Source organism: Clinocottus analis, unplaced genomic scaffold (assembly GCF_023055335.1).
Source record: "Clinocottus analis isolate CAN_PGR_092001 unplaced genomic scaffold, fCliAna1.0.p SCAF_52, whole genome shotgun sequence".
Lineage (NCBI taxonomy): Eukaryota > Metazoa > Chordata > Actinopteri > Perciformes > Cottidae > Clinocottus > Clinocottus analis.
In genome coordinates this window covers 264152-275579 of record NW_027176210.1, presented here as the reverse complement: position 1 = coordinate 275579, position 11428 = coordinate 264152, and the positions used below count along the sequence as shown (strand labels likewise).

Below are 11428 nucleotides of genomic sequence, written 5' to 3'. Positions count from 1 at the left end.
TGAGTCTTACAGGCGCTGCGGTGGCATTTACAATCGTCTGATTTCAAGCTCCCTGGTTTAACTCCTAATTGTTCCTTTCATCATATCCAGGACTGCAACAATATTCAGACTTCAGGTTAAATCATTTCCCCCAACCCCGAGAGGAAGATATCAGATGAGACCAACAAATAAGAGCATGCTAATTCACAGCGGGGTTATATTACGCCGTAAATGCCACACAACTCACAGCAGGTATATATTGCGCCTTAAATGTCACACAAATGTTAATTTGGAAAGCACGTCCGTGGCCCCTGTGTCTGGCTTGTGTTGGAATAATAAGAGGACGCGGAGGACAGTAGTGTCACGATAACATCTTTCCCCGGGAGAGAAAGAAGCAGACGCTCGTTGACCAGAGTTCCTGTGATTCATGAAGCAGAGCGGCAGGAGCGCGAGGCCGAGAGGAGAATTGAACAGTATCAAAATGACCGATAAGCAACGGCAGCCCAACTGACTGCACATTAATTATCCAGGGATGTTATGGTAATGGGTCCATTTGCCATGCAAAGCGCAGCGCGTCCCCAGCCACAATCAATACCCCGCTCTCTAACACGCCTTCCTCTCTGCGACGGCAGCGCGGCGGCCAGAGCCCGCTGGCGCCGCGAGGCGGCAGACAGCGAATCGTATCCCACGCGCTGCTCAAGCGCTGACGACGATGTAATAATGTGCCCTTAAAGGAAGCGATGCCACGCGCTTCTTTACCAACGCCACGCGGCCTCCGCGGCCTCCGCGGCCTCCGCAGCCTCCACGGCCTCCACGGCTCCGGTCAGAAGAACCCGACTCGTGGTAGGCGATGCAGCCCGCAGGAGGCTGAGGGGCTTTGGCTCCTGCCGGAGGAGACGTGGGGTTTCATCTGGTGACTCAGGTGTTAAAGCATGAGTAGGTGAGCTCCACGCCTCCTTCCGCTGGTCTCCACCCTCGCTCCTCCCTCACCTCATTATCCTCCCCCCACGACCTGCGCTGGTGTCGGTTCGTGGTGCGGTGGAGCTCTGCAGGACGGCTCTGTGTTCCTGCGTGAAGACGTGAGCCCGCCTTGGTTCAGACTGCTTCCTGGAGACGCTGCATGGACTGCAGCAGGGACCCTCGACCTTGTCTCCCAGACAAAAGGTTTCAGAGGTCGACGGTTACGTTTGCAGAAACAGCGCCAGTTGGCACCGAGCGGCACGGCTGCTTTGGGCCGTAACCGTATCTGATCGGGGCCGCGAGGAAACCGGAGAACTCGGTTTTGGGAAAGGAAAGACGATCTAATCGTCTTTGTGTGTGTGTGTGTGTGTGTGTGTGTGTGTGTGTGTGTGTGTGTGTGTGTGTGTGTGTGTGTGTGTGTGTGTGTGTGTGTGTGTGTGTGTTTTAATGAAGAGCAATATGACACATCCTTAATTGAATCCAAACCAAGATGAAAGACTTTTGGCTGAAGGTCACTGACATCCGAGTTGTAATAATTTCACAAATCTTCACAGTTTTCCTCCCAGAAAACAAACGTCATGATCAAAAGATCCGTCAGCAAGACGATGATTGTCTTTGTCTTCCTCCACCGCCTCACAGAGCTGTGAATGATCATCATATAGTCACAGGTGTGGGACACGCTTTCTAAACGGACGGTCGTCAACAGACTGTAGAGTGATGGTGTTCTAGGTAATAGTCCCAAACATAAGTCCAATAATTAAAATGTTGTTAAAAATAATATTTTAGCAGTGAATAAAAACGCTGACATGAATAAATAACCAGACTACACATGTTTGCTCTCATCGTGTGTGTCTGTGTCCTCATGTCATCGCTGCTGAGGCCTCACACACTGTTGTTCTTGTTGTTGTTGTTCTTGTTCTTGTTCTTGTTGTTCTTGTTGTCTTGAGGTCACAGGAAGCAAATATTGCCAAACATCTTCAGAGCAAGGTATTCAGGGTTAGTGTAAAACGTGCACTATAGTGCACGGAGGATCTGTAGTCCGAACCAGGACTACAAACGTTATAACTTCATAACCACATCCACTCTTTCACAATAAAAGCCCTATGTAGAGAAACTGAGTCATTCTTTTCCAGAGAGAACTTCAATTCAGTCAGAGCTTTTCGAGGGAACTCAAAAATGAATGACTAGCTTGCGGTGGCTAACACGTAGCTCACCCAGCCTGCTAGAACGAGTAGTTTGACAACGTGTACGCAGGAGGCGTGTGCATTCCCGTGTTCACCGTGTCACTCTGCTCCCTCTCTGATGTCATCACGTCATGTGACTCTCTGCCCACAGACGCCTCGCGGGCGGACAAGAAGGAGAGCCGGTGTCCGACGCCGGGCTGCGACGGCACGGGCCACGTCACGGGCCTGTACCCGCACCACCGCAGCCTGTCCGGCTGCCCGCACAAAGACAGGGTGCCGCCAGAAAGTAAGGCTCCGGCTGAAGGGCGTCACGTTCCTCCATGTGCAGGAGGTCGGCATGCTTCATCCCTGCTGCGTGTCTGGCTCGCTGTGTGTGCTCTGTGCTCGCCGTCGTGCGACTGTGTGATATTTCACGAGGGGGGGGCAGCAGGGTCGCAGCTGCACTTCTCTCGTGAGCGTCTGCATGTTGTGCTCGTGTCCGTGGTGGTGAGCCGGGGAAGAGCCCCGCGACGCAGCGGTGGATGGGAAGGTCAAGAACTGTCCATCAGAGGCTTCCTTGGCTGCATGGGCCGCTCTCCTCCTCTGGATCGGCTCACAGGGATCGAGAGCGTCTGATGAGTCCCATCACTGACGGCGCATGCTTCTGCACGGCATGTTGGAGCGGAGAGACGGTTGCTGTGTTTCATTGTGGTGTTGATGGGGCCTGAACATTGTATTTGTCCAACCTCGCAGGCCTTGTTAGCACGGAGCTGCCGCGGCCGTGAACCCTTCATTTACCTGGAGTCCCTGGTTAATTAAGCTCTGTTGAATAGACGGGCTGGATCATATCTCCCAGCCACGGATCAAGTGACGTGGCAATAAACATGAGCCGTGGAATGAATAGGGAGTTGTTCTCTTTGTGGCTATTTAGTGTCGTTCACCTTGTGCAAACTTCTCAATAAAAGCTCATTTACACGTTTCATTGAGTGCAGCGTGAAAATCAAGTTATGATCGGTCCAGACCCGAACCGCAATCAAAATAAAAGAGGATTTTTAATAATGGCAAGGTAATTAGTCTCCATTAAAGCCGGGCTTGTAAAGTCCGGCGGCGTCGCAGACGACTCCAACCTGAGGAGAGCTGCTCTCCCAGAGGACGCAGCGACCTTCAGCAGGGTCCAGAGCCCCAGAAGGGAACTGCAATGGGCTTGAATTGATTGTCACTGGAGATTTTGGAGTACGATGTCTCTGTTCCTCCATTGTGTTGATGGGGCTGACTTTTTGGGGGAAATGATACCAGCAGTCCTGCACAGGATGCACCACACAGAGGTCTCCTCTGGATCTCTGCGGCGTCATCTTCAGTCCTTCTTCCCCTTCAGAAGGACACTTGAGAGGAAAACACACACACACTCTCTCTGGCTGTTAAAAGGTGAGCTGCTTCAGGTGCGCCAGCAGCCGGTCACCAGGCTGCTGTCCATGAGAGGGCAACGTCTCATCCAGACGCTTTGTTTCCTTCTGGGTCAACGAGAGCTTTGAGTCTACGTTTACATTTAGTGCCAACGTATAAGCATGGCGGTCCCCACAAGAATACAACGTGGCATGCAGTAAACACACAGTCACCCTCTAGGCTGAATGAAACTAGTGGAAGGAAAGAGCTCACGGCCCGCTTGGTGTCATGGTTCTGAGTCTCGGGTCGGATCATAAAGACTCCTGATCACATGCAGGACGAGCCGCTCTGCTGCTGGAGACGCTGACAGACGGCTCTATTCCTTCATTTCACCATCTGGAACAGTCTGTTGACTGAAGTGAACATCAACACTTCCTAATCATGCCCCTGTACTTTGTTATGGTCATAGAGGTTATTTGCATAAAAACACAATTCAGATTATAAGAAAATAAATCATTGTATGTTTATTGATGAAAACAATTAGTAGTTTTATTGATGTATTACAGGGTGCTTAGAGGTAGTGTTAGGGAGATTACCAGATCATAATTAATCTCTAGTATCTATTTATATTCTTGTGAAAGCATCTCATTTAACAATTGGATTTATCCAGGTTTTCACCAAAAACTACTTTTTACAAGATGACACTGAACACATCGTGATGACGTCATATTTAACCTTCACCAATACCACTTCTCACTGAGCTCCGGTGCTGCTAACGCTAGCTCATATCGTTCACAATGCAGCAGCGACTAGAACGCATTGATGAAGATCATATGATTTTTACTGATCAGTAAACACCGCAGCAGGAGGCGTAGCAGCACCGCTAACCCCGCTACTGGAGGCGTAGCAGCACCGCTAACCCCGCTACTGGAGGCGTAGCAGCACCGCTAACCCCGCTACTGGAGGCGTAGCAGCACCGCTAACCCCGCTACTGGAGGCGTAGCAGCACCGCTAACCCTCCTGCTGGAGGCGTAGCAGCACCGCTAATCCTCCTGCTGGAGGCATAGCAGCACCGCTAACCCTCCTACTGGAGGCGTAGCAGCACCGCTAACCCCGCTACTGGAGGCGTAGCAGCACCGCTAACCCTCCTGATGGAGGCGTAGCAGCACCGCTAACCCTGCTACTGGAGGACTAGCAGCTCCGCTAACCCTGCTACTGGAGGACTAGCAGCACCGCTAACCCTCCTGCTGGAGGCGTAACAGCACCGCTAACCCTCCTACTGGAGGCGTAGCAGCACCGCTAACCCCCCTGCTGGAGGCGTAGCAGCACCGCTAACCCCCCTACTGGAGGCGTAGCAGCACCGCTAACCCCCCTACTGGAGGCGTAGCAGCACCGCTAACCCTCCTACTGGAGGCGTAGCAGCACCGCTAACCCTGTTACTGGAGGCGTAGCAGCACCGCTAACCCTCCTACTGGAGGCGTAGCAGCACCGCTAACCCTCCTACTGGAGGCGTAGCAGCACCGCTAACCTCCCTACTGGAGGCGTAGCAGCACCGCTAACCCTCCTACTGGAGGCGTAGCAGCACCGCTAACCCCCCTACTGGAGGCGTAGCAGCACCGCTAACCCTCCTACTGGAGGCGTAGCAGCACCGCTAACCCTGTTACTGGAGGCATAGCAGCACCGCTAACCCTCCTACTGGAGGCGTAGCAGCACCGCTAACCCCCCTGCTGGAGGCATAGCAGCACCGCTAACCCTCCTACTGGAGGCGTAGCAGCACCGCTAACCTCCCTACTGGAGGCGTAGCAGCACCGCTAACCCTCCTACTGGAGGCGTAGCAGCACCGCTAACCCCCCTACTGGAGGCGTAGAAGCACCGCTAACCCTCCTACTGGAGGCGTAGCAGCACCGCTAACCCTCCTACTGGAGGCATAGCAGCACCGCTAACCCTCCTACTGGAGGCGTAGCAGCACCGCTAACCCTCCTACTGGAGGCGTAGCAGCACCGCTAACCTCCCTACTGGAGGCGTAGCAGCACCGCTAACCCTCCTACTGGAGGCGTAGCAGCACCGCTAACCCTCCTACTGGAGGCGTAGAAGCACCGCTAACCCTGTTACTGGAGGCGTAGAAGCACCGCTAACCCTCCTACTGGAGGCGTAGCAGCACCGCTAACCCTCCTACTGGAGGCGTAGCAGCACCGCTAACCCTCCTACTGGAGGCGTAGCAGCACCGCTAACCCTCCTACTGGAGGCGTAGCAGCACCGCTAACCCTCCTACTGGAGGCGTAGCAGCACCGCTAACCCTCCTACTGGAGGCGTAGCAGCACCGCTAACCCTCCTACTGGAGGCGTAGCAGTGAGTTTTGAATTGTGTGGCTCAGAACTCTTCTCAAAAAAGAAACAGATAAGATTTGTTCAGATTTGTTCAGTTACTTGTTTAAATTGTAGATGTTCTTTTTAAATAATAATAATAATATTATATATATAATAATAATAATAGATAACCAACATCAAACAGCTTCTTGTTGGGGCCGTTGAGATGAGCAGCTGTGGACTCATTCCATTGAAACGCTCCTCTATTAGCACGTTAGCTGTACTGAATGGACGTCGTCCCATTAAAGCAGTGGCTTCATGTAATTGGTAAATCACACACAGCACCAAGAACGTTTCTTGAGAAATGTGAAAACTGACGATTAAATGAAATCTCAAATTCATTCATTCCACTTCCTGTTTGCTCTTTTCTGAGCGACGCTCCGACCTGAAGCGGCCGGCGTGGCAGTCTTTTTGTCTTTAAAAGTGAATTACCTTTGTAACACACATTGCTCCCGTGCTGTTCTTGTCCAGCGCCGCCGCGCCCACTGCTTCCTGTGTGTGTGCACAGGCGGGCTGGACATGCATAATGTATCGCTGGTGGCATGTCGAGGTGCCGGGCTTTTGTCCAATTACCTGCACCGAACGGCAATTAGTATGTGAGGGAAGGAGGATGATGAGGGGTTAGAGTTTAAGGGGTGATAATGATGGAGCCGGAGCCGGTGGGGTTTGGCCCCGTGCGCGCCGCTGATTTGGAGACGACCCGCTCCGCGGCGCCCGCGGCGCTGCGACGGCTCCTCTCGGACGTCCATAGATCATTAATCTAATTGGCCGGTTGCCGAGGGGATCCCAGACAGTTCTGGACTGTTTTAATGGTAAATGGTATTGAAGACGCTGCTATCTTCCTGAACAACGGAGGCTGATAGCAGAGCTCCATCACGGAGCCGTGCTCCCCCTCCATTGATTTGCAGGCCGGTGTTTTGCATGATTGCTAACCGTCGCCGCTCCGCTCTCTGCATGCCCAAAATGTCCCCGTCTCCGTCTCGTGCCGGCTCTGTCCTGTTCAACTCAAATGACATCTTTTTATTCATGACTGTCCCCGTTCCATGAATACTAATTTGAAAGGCCGGATAAGTGGAAGCAATATGGAGGGAAAGGCCTGCCCCCTCCACTAGTGTTCATTAAAATGAAGAAGGGTCATTTGGGTTCACACAGGCTCATTTCTTAATGATGTTTATAATGCCAAGCTCCTCACACACTAATAGAGCTGGTGGTGATGTAAAGGGGCTCCTAACCTTCCCTGTCTTTCACTCCTGTCTCCTGTCTGCGTGAAGTCGTGGCTATGTATGAGAATGTTCTTAAGTGTCCCACGCCGGGCTGCACGGGACGCGGCCATGTCAATAGCAACAGAAACTCACACAGAAGGTAAGTGACAGCCTGCCGCGGCGGCACTGTCCCTGTTGCACCCTCCTCTTTGTTTTCACCACGGGACTTTCTACATTTTTTTTATGATATGATTTTTTTATCCTCACTTCTTCCTCCCCCCTCCTCACGCCATCTTTCTGTTTAGTTAATGTCAAAACCCATTCTTTTTTCGTCCTTACATTTCTTTCGGTGAGTGAAAGTCGTGCTTCTGATGTCGGGTAGAAGGGAATAATTAAAGTAGTTCAGCTGCTTAACAATCCCCACAGTGTAACGCCGCCTGATTAGAATGCAGAGATTTACACCTCGCAGCATAAATCATTTATCAGCTCTCGCCTGAAAAAGAAGAAGAAAGCGCGGCATCCATCAGGTGCAGCTTCTGGAGGGAGAAGCGGAAGTGGAAGGGGGAGGGTGCCGTCAGACGAGGTGACAGTGAGAGAGGAGTGTCACCCGCAGCAGATGCTCGGGGAGTCGGGGCGCGGCGGCAGCCATTAGCACCTCGCTGCCGCTCCGCCGGGGTGACGGAGGAGCGGCAGCGCCGGAGCGCTCTGAGACGTGCACGCCCTCAACTCTCACCTTCACCAGGAAGCCCATACACACCTCCGTATGCTTCCACTTCCCGACCCCGATTCACGCGCTCGCACCTGCACACGGTCACGCTGGTCTGCTGGCTGGCGTCCAGCAGCACAGCGCTCTGGCTCCGGGCCGTTGTCAGAGATCATCTTTGTCACCGCGGTGACAGGCGGGTGGAGGATGATCGGGGTTAAGGATAACAACGTGAACCTGAGTCACATTCAGTCAGCTCGCTGTCAGGAGGAGGTCCAACCTCCAGAACACGCTGCAGGTGGACGTCCCGAGAGTGTGTGTGTGTGTGTGTGTGTGTGTGTGTTTGAGCATTATTTTTTTATGTGCATTTGTCCATATGGGAATATCTATTCACAGAATGACTTGGAGCCGTTACCATAAACATGCAAGCTGTCACCATTGTGTTGGTATTTTGAAGCGCCGCAGCGGCACACGACCTCTCCGATGGGAGACGTGCTGCAGCTTCAGACACCACAACTCGTCAGTACACAACACGTGCTGCAGAATGACAATAAGAAGGTGCTGCAGAGAGACGAGGCCAGCGCCTCCACATCGAGCACGCCCGATACAGAAACAATGCAAAGCCACAAACACACACACACCCCACCGCAGGTGCGCTCTGTGTCTTTACTTCTGGCCTCAGTCTCTGACAATAAGACATTAACATTTCTGCAGCAGAAGACTGGGGCCAGATGTAGCCGCCCTCCAGGTCTGCAGAGCTTCTGTTGACTGGAGACGAGGCGCTTTGCTCTGCACTCGTTCGTGCTGGTTTGTGCGTTCGCAGCGTGTTTCATGTCATTGCATTTATTTTGGCTTCCTGCAGCACATTTCAGTTGTTGCGTTTCTCCTAATGCAAATAGTTTGAATGCGGCCCTTAGCGAGCGACAAATGGTTTTACAGTTGAAGACAACACTTTCTAAACTAGAGTCATGGAAATATTCAAGTGGTCGAGCTGCCGGACTCTTAGCGAGCCGACGTTCAGCCGCATGTGGGTCCATGTGACAGCGAGACGTCAGGTCCAGGATGCGACTCCAGTGTCTTTCTCATTGCAGCCTGTCGGGATGTCCCATCGCTGCAGCCGAGAAGCTGGCCAAAGCCCAGGAGAAGCACCAGGGCTGCGACGTGCCCAAGTCCAACCCGGCCTCAGACCGAGTCCTGAGGTAACATTCACTGGTCACTCGTGTTGCACCGTGTGTCCGTCAGGCGGCCAACATGCACATGTCCTCCTGCAGCTGCAGGGCACTGAATGCAGCGTCATGTTTTCTCCACTGAGAGGCTGTAGGTCTTTGTCTTACGTCGTGTCCCCTGTCCCATGAGGATACTTCCAACAGACCGCACGTTGTTTCCGTGCTCACTATTGAAGGCAGATCGTTTTATTAGATTTGAACAAAATTGGCCTCATTTATCACAGCGAAGGCAGAGCCTGTTTTCAATGAGAGCTGCTTTGATAGTCATGAAAACGCTGTGATGAAAAGTCATAAGTAATTGTACATTTTATATTTATATCCAACTGAACATCAACAGCACTCGATCATACATTTCCATTTCTTCCCGGTCTCAGATGGAGGACATAAATGCATATCAGAGGATGAAAGCCCATCAGAAGTATGCAAGTGTAATGAAAGGAGTGTGGAAATTCCGTTTTGACCGTTTTGTGTAGGCTCGGCATGCTCAACACTTGTAGTGCCTTTTTTATAAAGCAAGAGGAAGAAAGGAGATGCCCGGCATCATCCTCATGTCCTGCTGCTGCAGGGCTGCAGGCTGCCTCTTCCTCTTGCATCAAACCAGCTTCCCTCTTCTTCCTCTGGGCAGTCCTGAGCGCCTCAGTCCAACTTGCCCCTGGTCATTTATTTTCCAGGCCTATGTGCTCTGTCAAACAACTGGACTATCCTCAGTTTGGTCACCAGAACAATGTCTCCAGCAGCACGCCGCGCTCCAACCTGGCCAAGGAGCTGGAGAAGTACTCCAAGACCAGCTTCGACTACAGCGCCTTCGAGAACCACCAGGTGTACGGCAAGCGGGCCATCGCCCCCAAAGCCCACGGGCCCAGAGACTCCTCCCCCAAAGGATACGACGGTACTGTCTGGTGCAGGTTCTAGTGCATGTTCTAGTGCAGGTTCTAGTACAGGTTCTAGTGCAGGTTCTAGTGCATGTTCTAGTGCAAGTTCTAGTGCAGGTTCCAGTGCAGGTTCTATTATATGTTCTAATGCAGGTTCTAGTGCAGGTTCTAGTACAGGTTCTAGTGCATGTTCTAGTGCAAGTTCTAGTGCAGGTTCCAGTGCAGGTTCTATTATATGTTCTAATGCAGGTTCTAGTGCAGGTTCTAGTGCAGGTTCTAGTGCATGTTCTAGTGCAGGTTCTAGTGCAGGTTCTAGTTCAGGTTCCAGTGCAGGTTCTAGTGCAAGTTCTAGTGCAGGTTCCAGTGCAGGTTCTATTATATGTTCTAATGCAGGTTCTAGTGCAGGTTCTAGTGCAGGTTCTAGTGCAGGTTCTAGTTCAGGTTCCAGTGCAGGTTCTATTATATGTTCTAATGCAGGTTCTAGTGCAGGTTCTAGTGCATGTTCTAGTGCAGGTTCTAGTGCATGTTCTAGTGCAAGTTCCAGTGCAGGTTCTAGTGCATGTTCTAGTTCAGGTTCCAGTGCAGGTTCTATTGTATGTTCTAATGCAGGTTCTAGTGCAAGTTATATTGTAGGTTCTAGTGCATGTTCTAGTGCAGGTTATAGTGCATGTTCTATTGTATGTTCTAATGCAGGTTCTAGTGCAGGTTCTAGTGCAGGTTTTAGTGCAGGTTCTAGTGCATGTTCTAGTGCAGGTTCTAGTGCATGTTCTAGTGCAGGTTCAATTGTATGTTCTAATGCAGGTTCTAGTGCAAGTTCTATTGTAGGTTCCAGTGCATGTTCTAATGCAGGTTCTCGTGCAAGTTCTATTGTAGGTTCTAGTGCATGTTCTAGTGAAGGTTCTATTGTATGTTCTAGTGCAGGTTCTATTGTATGTTCTAGTGGAGGTTCGATTGTATGTTCCAGTGCAGGTTCTATTGTATGTTCTAGTGCAGGTTCTATTGTTTGTTCCAGTGCAGGTTCTATTGTATGTTCTAGTGCATGTTCTATTATATGTTCTAGTGGAGGTTCTAGTGCAGGTTCTATTGCAGGTTCTATTGTATGTTCTACTGCAGGTTCTATTGCATGTTCTCATGCAGGTTCTATTGTATGTTCTAGTGCAGGTTCTAGTGCATGTTCTAGTGCATGTTTTATTGCATGTTCTAGTGCATTTTCTAGTGCATGTTCTAGTGCAGGTTCTATTGTATGTTCTAGTGCAGGTTCTATTGCAGGTTCTATTGTATGTTCTAGTGCAGGTTCTAGTGCAGGTTCTAGTGCATGTTCTAGTGCATGTTTTATTGCAGGTTCTAGTGCAGGTTCTATTGCATGTTCTAGTGCATGTTCTATTGTATGTTGTAGTGCAGGTTCTACTGCATGTTCTAGTGCAGGTTCTATTGCATGTTCTATTGTATGTTCTAGTGCAGGTTTTATTGCATGTTCTAGTGCAGGTTCTGTTGTATGTTCTACTGCAGGTTCTAGTGCATGTTCTAGTGCAGGTTCTATTGCATGTTCTAGTGCATGTTCTACTGTAAATTAT

General features: G+C 51.0%; 2 protein-coding genes across 2 annotated transcripts in view; one reads left to right on the top strand and one right to left on the bottom strand.

The window, feature by feature from the left end:
- Positions 1-719: 719 nt before the first annotated feature.
- myt1lb (myelin transcription factor 1-like, b) overlaps positions 720-11428 on the top strand; it is a 32207-nt gene continuing 21498 nt past the window's right edge. Inside the window, exons 1-6 of the mRNA XM_068601600.1 lie at positions 720-822; positions 1079-1159; positions 2194-2409; positions 7123-7213; positions 8848-8955; positions 9654-9871. Of these exons, the coding sequence (XP_068457701.1) occupies positions 720-822; positions 1079-1159; positions 2194-2409; positions 7123-7213; positions 8848-8955; positions 9654-9871 (817 nt within the window). The remainder of the gene's footprint in view (positions 823-1078; positions 1160-2193; positions 2410-7122; positions 7214-8847; positions 8956-9653; positions 9872-11428) is intronic.
- The window catches only part of LOC137803306 (transforming acidic coiled-coil-containing protein 3-like), a 1815-nt gene continuing 433 nt past the window's right edge, over positions 10047-11428 (bottom strand). Inside the window, exons 2-4 of the mRNA XM_068601629.1 lie at positions 10618-10694; positions 10210-10374; positions 10047-10058 (exon numbers count right to left, since the gene is read on the bottom strand). Of these exons, the coding sequence (XP_068457730.1) occupies positions 10047-10058; positions 10210-10374; positions 10618-10694 (254 nt within the window). The remainder of the gene's footprint in view (positions 10059-10209; positions 10375-10617; positions 10695-11428) is intronic.